This window comes from Echinops telfairi, unplaced genomic scaffold (assembly GCF_000313985.2).
Source record: "Echinops telfairi isolate 266 unplaced genomic scaffold, ASM31398v2 ScPeMD7_21;HRSCAF=78, whole genome shotgun sequence".
Classification (NCBI taxonomy): Eukaryota; Metazoa; Chordata; class Mammalia; order Afrosoricida; family Tenrecidae; genus Echinops; species Echinops telfairi.
The window spans coordinates 8,199,397-8,210,006 of NW_022103918.1; the positions used below are offsets into that span (position 1 = coordinate 8,199,397).

Below are 10,610 nucleotides of genomic sequence, written 5' to 3' on the forward strand. Positions count from 1 at the left end.
AGGAGTGGGGACAAGGGGCATCCATGTCTGGTCCCCTTTTTCAGTGGAATTGTTTTCATCTTTTCTCTATTGATTACTGCATTGGCTGTTGGTTTTTCATATATAGGTTGTATAGTATTGAGGAATTTTTCTTCTATTCCTATCTTCTTGAGTGTATTAAACAGGAATGGGTTTTGGATGTTATCGAACGCTTTATCCGCATCTATTGATATTATCCTGTGGCTCTTATAATTTTTCATGTCAATGTGATGAATAATACTGATGGTCTTTCATATGTTGAACCATCCCTGCATCCCTGATATTAATCCCACTTGGTCAAGGTGAATTATTGTTTTAATATGCTTTTGTATTCTATCAGCCAGTATTTTGTTAAGGATTTTTGCATCGATATTCATTAGGGATATTGATCTGTAGTTCTCAGTTCTTGTGGGATCCCTGCTGTCTTTAGGTTTCAGAGTTAGACTAGCTTCATAGAAAGAGTTTGGGAGTTTTCAGTCTTTTTTCTATGTTCTGGAAGAGTTTGTGTAGGATTGGTGTCAGTTATTCCTTGAATGCTTGGTAGAATTCTGTGAAGCCATCTGGCCCAGGGGATTTTTTTATGATAATCCCTTGATAACTTTGTCTATTTCTTCTATTGTTATTGGTCTGTTGAGGATCTTGACGTCCATCTGGGATAGTGTAGGGAGGAATTGTTTGTCCAAGAATTTGTCCATGTCTTCCAAGTTGTTGAATTTGTTAGAGTACAGGTCTTCATAGTACTGTGTAATTATCCTTTTGATTTCATTAAGGTCAATTGTAATGTCCCCTGTATTATCCCTCATCCTTGCTATTGAAATTTGTTCCTTCCTTTCTTTGGTTAGGGTTGCCAGCGGTCTATCAATTCTGTTACTCCTTTCAAAGAACCAACTTTTAGCTGCATTAACTTTTTCCATAGTTTCTTGTTTTCACTTTCCTGTATCTCAGCTCTGATTTTTATTATTTCTTTCATTTTGCTATTAGTAGGATTGTTCTGTTGACTCTGCTCTAATTGGTGTACGTTTTGTGCCAGCATATCAACCACACGTCTCTCTTCCGTTTTCATGTGTGCATGCATTGTTATCAACCTTCCTCTGATAAATGCCTTTGCGGTATCCCAAAGGCTTTTGGCTTTATTTTTTTCATCGTCCTTTTGTTGATTTTCAGCCTTATGGCACAGTGGTTGGAGAGAGACATCTATGTAATTTCTAATGTGCTTGAATTTACTCAGGTTCGACTTGTGTCCCAGCATCTGGTCTATCTTCAAGTATGTGCCATGTGGTCTTGAAAAGAATGTGAATTTTTTTGCATTTTGGTGGAAAGCTCTGAAATGATCTATTAGGTGAAGTCGTCCAATTGTGCTGTTTAGATCTGTGGCCTCCTTGTTGAGTTTCTTTCCCTGTAATCTGTCTTTTTCAGAGAGTAGTGTATTAAAGTCACATACTATAATTGTTGAGCCTGTGATGTCTTTTTTTCATCTTTTGGAGTGTTTGATTCACAAATTTTGCCGGGGCTCTGTAGCTAACTTCTGGCATTCCTTAGCACGGCCCCCTTACTATGCTAATGTATGTTAAAGGAGTCATTCTACCAGTTGTCTTGGAATTAAACAATGAGCCTGGGATTTGCAGTTTTTACTGAGAAAATATTTTTTCTCTTTTTTATATTGGGTTTATGGGGTGCCCTGATTTGGGGGCTGTCACGTTGACCCCCAGAGTGAGAGATGTAGTTTATCAGAGATGTTGTTTTCTTCTCAGACAACTGGAACTGAATTCAACCCCTGGACTATAACTATCTTCTTACTTTCAGCCACACTGCGACATGACTCAGATAAATTTCCTTATGCATTTTCAATTGCTCCAAATTTATGAGTACCCGCTGACCAGATCCCTAGGCTATGAGCTCAAGGCAGCTAACAGAGCAGGGAGCTCTGGTGTCGGTTCCTGTGACTAGCTTTCAGAGATTCTCCTTGTGTCTGGGATTATGTCCTCTTTGGGGCTTCAGCCTGAGGAAATTGCTACTCACTGCCCAAGTAGGACATTGGTTGCTGCTCAGCTGGAGCCCACAAGCCCAGCACACTGAACCTAGAGTGACTTAGTCCGTTCTCGGTTCACTTTGTGAGTGGAAATCAAGAAAAATAAGGGTTCAGGACAAACCCTAGTACCCTGATTCTAGTTTTAGGACTCCGCCTCCCAGTCTCTTTCACCTTACCTCTCAATTTTCTGGTCTGACAGCAGGAGCTCTGGGCAGGAGAATCTAACTGACACCATTTTCTTCCCTCTTCTCAGGAATCCCATATTTTTGATCATCAATTTCTAAACTTCTCAGCTACTTATCAATCCCACACCCCACCCCAACACACATAGTTTATCCAATCCAGCCCCTCCTTGGATATCTCTTCTTTCTCTGTGGATTAATACCCTCCCTTTAACCCAATAACTGTCCACCTTTAGCCTATTGCTTCCCCATTCTCCCCTTCCATTATGCACCGTGGTCACCTCCAAAGTCTATTCCCTTTATTATGAAAATCTTTGCCTTGTTATTTATTCCTTGGTAACCATGACTTCATAAAATGTTTATCTTTTTGTGACTGACTAATTTCACTCAGCTGAATGTTCTATGGTTTGATCCATGCCACGAAGCACTTCATAGATGCACCATTGCTCACCACTGTGTGCCATTAATGCATAGTATCCCGCTGTGAGCATGAATCGAGGTTTCTCCATCCAAGCCTCCACAACAGGCACTTATACAGCCCCATTCTCCGACCATTATGAAGAGTGTTGTGATGACCATGGGTGTGCATATGTCTACTCATGCTATGATTCTTATTTCTTTAGAATATACAGTGAGCAGAGGGACTGTTGGGTCATACAGAGTTTCTATTGCAGTTGTTTGAGGTAGCACTAAATCATTTCCCACAGTAGTTGTACGTACGTACAGTTCCATCAACAGTGTAGGAGGGTTCCAATATCTCAGCATTTGTTATTTTCTGTGTGCGTGTGTGTGTGCGCGTGCACATGTGTTTTAATTGCCTATCATTAATGATGTAAGGTGCTATCTCACCATTGTTTTGATTTCCATCTCCAAGATGTTTGTTAGCTATTTGGATGTTATCTTTGGTAAACTGTCTGTTCATGCCTTTTGCCAATTTTATTAAACTGGGTTATTTGACTTTTTTTCCTATTGAGCTGTTACAATTTTCTATACCTTTAGAGATTACTAATCTTTTGTTGCATTGTAGCCCCCAATTTTTCCCACTCATTTTCGTCATTTGATGCATGTAAATGTCTTACTTTTAGCATGTCCGAGTGGTCCATTTTGTCTTCTACTATGTGATTTCCCTTCATTATATTTGATAGTGTTAGACATGTGTCATTTGTAAAATCCATCGATAACAAATATATCCTGTCTTTCTGTGGGTTGCCGTTTTTAAAAAACTTGCTCAGAACTATATTAGGTAAAGACTACAGTATAATAACAAAGCATGCAAACAACCCCCAACAAAAACAAACACTAAAATAAAGTAAGTTACTTTCTCTAACATACAGTACTCTAGAATAGCAGTTCTCAACATGTGGGTTGTGACCCCTTGGGGGTCAAACGACCTTTGACTGGGGTCGCCAGATTTATAACACTACGAAAATTACAGTGATGAAGTAACAATGAAAATAATTTTATGGTTGTGGGGTCACCACAACATGAGGAACTGTATTAAAGGGTCACGGCATTAGAAGGTCTAGAATCAAGTGTGACCCTGTTACACAAAATCAATCTGTGTTCCATGGTATTTGTGTCTTTTTGCTTCGTGGAATTTGTCCTAATTAGCTTGGCTTAAAGGGGTTTCCACCATATATGTGCCCAGCCCATTGGCCGTGAAGGAAGTCTTAAGGACACAACCAAATAAAGCAAATATCAAGCCCACTTGTCATCCCTTCATGGGTCCAATTACGGCTACACCTACGTGGAACAGAGTATGTCGAGCTGAGTGGTCACATGTCTAGCTAGATTTCTATTGCTGTGGGATAAGGAAGAATATATATAGGAGAGATAATTGTCATGCTGCTATAACTATCTTTTTAGGTAAGCATTGCAATGTTTGGAGAAAAGATTTATAATACAGTGGGGAGAGATGTATAGCATATCAAATGTTCTGTAATACTAATATTGTGAAATGACCAATATATAGAACTAGTAAATATTAGTGACAGGAAGAAGGTGTGGGGTGGGGGGTGGTGGTGGAGGGGGGTGAATTTAGTTAGGCTTTGTAATCCAGTAGTTTTGGCAGATAAGAAACTACAACTCCAGCAATTTGCATGGGAGGCTGAACAGGGATAAAGCATTCAATGAAATGGAAGCAGTATAAGTTGTCACTGCCTCAGGTGGAGAAGAAAATGGGGCTTAAAAGGTGTGTTGGTATCTTGACTCGTATGCTTAAAGATCTTCATCTTGACTCTTACGCTTAGAGAGAGTGGACTTTTGCCCAGAGTCAATAGAGAATGACTGAAGCTTCAAAAAAAAATAATAATAACCTTAATCTGTACAGTTTCACTGAACTGTATATTTTAACTTGCATTTTACAGATTTTTTTTATCCTCCACAGTTCAGTATTTAGTAAGCACCAAAGTAATCTAATAGTATGTGGAAATCTAGCCTTAATATTTTTTTTGTTTTGTTTTTTTTCTCCAGTAATTAAAATAACAGTTTCATTTACGTAAATTACCCCTGAGAGTATTGGAGTGGGCGAGGGGTGCCTTTGGTATTGCCAAGAAAATCTTCCTGAGAACTGAGACAGTTGAAAAAAAAGAGTGCCAATGAAGACATAAATAATCTAACATGAAATTGGGCTCCAATGTGATATTTTGATCTGATGTTAAAAACTGGCTAAGGTTTTCATAGATTTAAACTTGAATCTGTGCAGGAAATTATCAAGGGGTGTAGTTAGAGTCATATGCTCCCCTGGGTCTGGGGGGGAAATTCCCGTCACTATTGATGAGAATTGTGCATAAAGAGCCTGGGAAGAGCATGGCCCCTGGGTTTCCTCTTAAACAGCCTGTAGATCTGTTATGATTACTTTAATGTGCTGGTCCTCGGAGACACTAACTTCAGTTCTGCCTCTACCTTCCACATGCTGAAAATAACAAAAATTGGGGGTGGGAGCCCCAGGAGATGTGGATCTCCTTTCTTTCTTTCTTCTTTATCTACAATTGATTTATTATTAAAGAGGAGACTTTTTTGCTCCATAAATGCCAAATCATTAAACGACATCTAAAAATGATTCCAACTAGAAGAGGGAAAACATGTGGCCCCAAGTTCCCCAAGTGTCTGGCTTCCTCTCTGAGAGCTCGGCTTTCTTTCTGAACTAAGGTCATTTTCTTAAGCCACTAGGACACTTTTAGTTCTGAAACACCGGAAGTGTCCCTGTCCTGAACAAGGAGAGATTAATTTGGAAGTCATAGAGTTTGTAATTCCACTTATGAGCATTGAAGTAGGTTGTTGAATACATTGCCTTTGAGGAGTATGTTACTACAATTAACTCTGATGTATCTAATACTATGGTCCTGAGCCCTTGGGCCAATGACTCATTGCCTTAAGGCACTTGGTTATGTTTAACGAGTTTTTATAACTTAGCCTCCTGAATGTTCCAATAGTCATGAGTATATTACAGGAAAGGCAAAGAAACCCAACCAAACGCACTGCCATCAAGTTGATTCGACTGACTTCACAAATTCAAATGAAACTCACTGCCATCAAGCTGACTCCAATTCACAGCAACCCTCATAGTGACCCCACCCCCACCCCCACCCCGTGGGTTTCCTAGAGGTTAGCTATCTACACACAGGAACAGAAAGCCTAATCTTTCCTCTGTGGAGCTGCTGGTTGTTTTGAACTTCCGACCTGGCATATGGGTAACCCAATGGGTAACCGCTATGTGACTTAACCCCTGCAGGACAGACTGGAGTGGTCTCTGTGGATTTCTGAGGCTGTAACTCTGTATACTGTGGGTTTGAACCGCTAATCTTATTGTTATCAGCCCAACTCAAAGCAATACTACCAGACCTCCTAAAGATAGTGCTGGGATTAACATGAGTCCCCACATGTCTACTGTGCTGGGCTCTTGTTTCTCTAAGATATATATAAAACAGATGGATAGCTGGGTCATATGGTCTTTTTTATTTCTAACTTTTTAAGAAAGTAACATCCCATTTTCCATGGTGGTTGCATCATTTTACAGTTCCACTGTCATGATGTGGAGTCTATTTTCTTAACCACAATACCATGCTGCCTCATGAGATGGCGTTGAAGCAGAGAACTAAGTCACGGCAGGTGACACTCAAGCCTCTGTGGAGAAAAACCGCTCTGAGAAGAAGTAAATCTACGATGCGAGAGCATGCGTTGCTGTTTCAAAGGGCAGCCGGTCTGGGTGGTATCAAGTGGGAATGCCCAAAGGTACAGTAAGTTTCATTCAGAAGACCTGGTGTGTCTTGTGAAGGACTTTGATTTTCATTTTGAGAAAAAGGGAATTCCACGAGAGGTTTTCAAACAAAAGCATGATGTACCCTTTATGATTTAAAAGAGTGTCTTTGCTGCTGTCTGAAGACTAGGGAGGCAGCATAAACAGTAAATATTTAATAGAAAACAGCATTAAAATTCAATATAAAAGTCAATAGTTTTATATGTACATATAGAAATATGTGTAAATTAACAAAATAATTTATTTGATCATTTTCATAGTCTGTAATATGCTTGCTGATTTTTTAGAAATTCTTGATGGAATCTTTTGTTTGATTTGACTGTCAGTAGCTGAAAAATAGTTTTTATCTGAGTCATGACTAGGCATAGAAAATCCCATCAAACTCTTGCATTGATTTCTCCATTAAATTAGCAGCCACTAGATTTTGGGCACTAAGCATTCTGTGGTAGCTGGAAGGTGACTGGGGGTGGCGGTGGGAGGGGGACTGCCCATGTTCCATAGCTAGCTTTTCCTTTGGGTACCAGGGCTTTCTCTATCACCTGGACTCAGAAATCCTGCACCTTGGCTACACTGACTATGTCCCCCGCAAACCTTGCCTGCCCTGCCTCCTCTGTCGTCTCCACAAACGGTGGGCTGCTTCTTGCAGCTACAGGCAGGCCCTGCAGATGATCCCGCTGCTGCTACCATAGCTGTTTCTGGGCCTGCTCTGCTGCTGCGTTTGAACTGCGATGGAAGTGTTATCCACCTGTGTAGTCACCCTTGCTCTTCTTCAGCGGGTTCTCTTTTTCATGAGCGTATACAGAAGCGGGTTCATATTGGAATGGTGGATACAACCACATCCAGGTGTTCTGGTGATGAGCACGCCTGGCCGACTCTGAGGAAGGTGTCTGAAATGGACAGAATTTATCCTGATCTGAACATACCTTGAAGGCAGAGCCTTCTTTAGCTTTTGCTAAAGAAACAAATAAAATATTTTAACAGGAATGTCCAGTCGGTGAATACTCAGGGTAGCATTTCCCTGTGGAGTCTCACAGGCAGGGCCAAGCTGAAGGAAGTTCGTATCACAGTTGGGAATCTGGTCCTAAGTGAGATTGGATGTGTTCACCTTCTCTCCAAAACCTGTTCCATTTCCAGAAACTCCTGCTCAAGTCTGCCCAACTGGCTACCCTGCATAGAACCAGAAAACCTCAGGGGAATCATGACGGAGGACCTAGTGAATGAAGAGAATCTGCTTCGAGGCAGATAGCACCACGTTGTGTTTGCCTCCTGCTTCGTACTCTACAGCGCCTCTGGTGCAGTATCATGGAGCAAGGAGTTAAGATGCTCAAGGTGGCTTCCTTTCCTTTCCTGGTTTTCCATCTTTCTACTTGCAAGGACCCCTGGCAAGGCTGTGGGCCAGACATTGGGCTGCTAACTAGAAGGTTGGCAGTTCTGACCTGCCAGTGACTGCGAGGGAGAAAGATGAGCTTGATGCCCCCATCCTGAGTTGCAGTCTCAGAAACCCTATATAGGGTAGCTCTGACTCAATGGCAAAGGGTTGTTTTGATTAGCATTCTACTGGAATTTCTAGGGTGAACAACAGAGCTCTGTGGTTCAACTAGACTTTCCACACAAAATCATCCCTTGGCCCGCTTTTATATCAATGAAATTCTGTTTAAATGTGAGCTCAATGAGAAATACACATGTATCATTTAAGCATCTTACATATGATGTAAGCACACGTAAGCACACCACTGCAAATAGTCTATGTATGAAATAAGTGTGAAGCTTGATTCCTCCATGTTTAATGTTATTTTCTTTATTGATATAAAAAAGTGCTGTTCTCTGAATATGAATGTCATTAGTGCATTAAAATAGAAGAGACACAAGTGTTGGTGTCTCAGTTATGGTTCGGTCTGAGAGTGCCCGACATGAACCTTCAAACTGTAATAAAAGACTGGTCTCAAGTTTTCTTGCTGTCATGATTCGGATGTGTTCTGATTCCCTTCGGGAGTCATGAATTGCACCTTTGGCACCAGGAGGGAAGAGTTGTTCCTTCGGATGGAGTTGTTTCTCCGCATGGAATTGTTTCGTCGCATGGAGTTGCGCTTCCTCAGAGAATTCTGATGGGACAGCTCACTCTTCTGCAGGGTCTGAATCAGGATGGAAGGCTTCTCATCCAGCTCCCGGGCACTGCACCGTGGAGCAGCAACTTTGACAGTGTTGCCGAATTTGGAATAATCCACCGAGTACACACCTTCCTCCTCAGTCACAATCGACACAAAGCGGTGGCCCCACTGGATTTCCTCAGCAATGTAGGAGGTCCGTGCCTGCGTGGTGATGCCGGTAGTTTCCACCACTCCTTCCAGAATGACTATGACTTCCAGGTCCTGATTGACAAGGTCACTTGCGGAGATATCATAGAGGGGGCTGCGCTTGTCAATCACGTGACAGATGATCAGAGGAGCCACCAGAAAAATGTTATTACTCTCAATCGGGTTGTCAACAGGAATGTCCAGTTGGTGAATGGGCACCACCTCCCCTTCAGGCGTGGTGGTTTTCTTCACCACCTGGATGCGGACCGACGCGCTAATGATCATGCTTTTCCGCAGGTCCCCCACTCGGAACATGAAGCACAGCTTGCCATTTCGAACAGCAATCACAGCATGGCGGCTGAAAATCAACGTCTCTGCCCTTCTGTGAGCTTGGGCCGTTTTCATGAAAATGCAGCCTAGCATGACTGCATTGATGATCAAACCCACAATGTTCTGGAGAATCAGAACCGTGATGGCCAGAGGACACTCCTCCGTCATCATTCTCCCTCCAAATCCAATTGTCACTTGAACCTCAATGGAGAAGAGAAAAGCAGAAGTAAAAGACCTGCAGGGAATGGGATCAGAAAACACTGCGATTAGGTTACATTTGAAATAATAACATAAATGTATCAAGCTCAAATTTTTGCTTTCTGCACCCCTCCCCCTCCGCCCCGTCCCCAAGGCCATCAACTGCTCTTAGACATACAGATGAATTTGCCAAACGTAGGCGTCCTAGCCTGGGCTCTTTGGGTTGTGATTTCTGCATGCCCGTTACTTCCAGAGCTCTAGGATCTAAATCTGTTAATGTTTTCCAGGTCATTAAATAATGAACTTTCTGTGTAAAAGCATTAAGGAAATACAATGATAAGCATTTTCCTGTTAGACAGTTTCACAAAGTAAGTCATGCCTATCTTATGAAGAATAATAGATACATCAATGACACAGCACCATGAGAAATTTATTTGTTAATCTAAATGAAAGTCCATAGCAGATAATTGACCAAATAAAACGAGGGGTCTTCAAAACGTTTGTGGAAAATCCCATTATCTTTTAATTTCATTTTTCCATGAACCTTTTGAAGTCGACTCATATGTTGATCAAGTACTTGCTCTTGAAAGTGTGTTTTTAAGTGTACCGAAAGTAATGTAACCTTTAAAATAACGTTTATTTGCTAATACGTATTGCACAACACTATAAAGCAGTACAAAACACACGATTTTAACAATATTAGCACTTTTAACAACGAAGGGAATCTTGCCACTTGTGGGACAAGATGTACTCCCGTATTGAGTGGATCTCATTGTTTCTATGTGACTCAGGGAATACTGTAGCTATTAAAGGAATCTGAGGCACAGATCAGCAAATATCTATGTCTTAGTTCTTGGGATCATGTCATAAGAACTTGGGCCTTCTGAAATCTGGCCAAGTGTTCTCTGCACATGAAGATGGGAAAAGGTCAACAGTGTTAGAATTGCTTTATGTGTTTTTTTTTTACCCCCAGTGCACATCTCCACATCTCAGTGCGTGAAACTGACTTGTTCAATCAGTCAGCCCCTCTCCAACCCTCTGCCTACCACTACATTTGGTTATCCTTATCATTCATTTGCTCACTTACCGTTTTTGAAATACTGTTACAACTTTTAATAGAAACTATATAAGTTCTATTTACTACACCCCGCCCCCCAACTCCGCCCCAGGCCCAATTTCACATTTCTCTAAGACAAGGCACTCACAGGCCATATGTCAAAGTGTGACCAAAGGCAGCATTTGTTCATTTCACACACAGGGAGTAAATAAAATTATACAACCATTTAGTACTTAATATGCAT

At 41.4% G+C, this 10,610-nt stretch overlaps 1 protein-coding gene across 2 annotated transcripts in view; it reads right to left on the bottom strand.

Moving 5' to 3' along the window:
• Positions 1 to 8,265: 8,265 nt before the first annotated feature.
• The window catches only part of KCNJ8 (potassium inwardly rectifying channel subfamily J member 8), a 6,805-nt gene continuing 4,460 nt past the window's right edge, over positions 8,266 to 10,610 (bottom strand). For both annotated transcript variants that reach the window (XM_004713795.3, XM_045288476.1), the window contains one exon: positions 8,266 to 9,346. In XM_004713795.3, the coding sequence (XP_004713852.1) occupies positions 8,446 to 9,346 (901 nt within the window). In that variant the 3' untranslated portion in view covers positions 8,266 to 8,445. The remainder of the gene's footprint in view (positions 9,347 to 10,610) is intronic.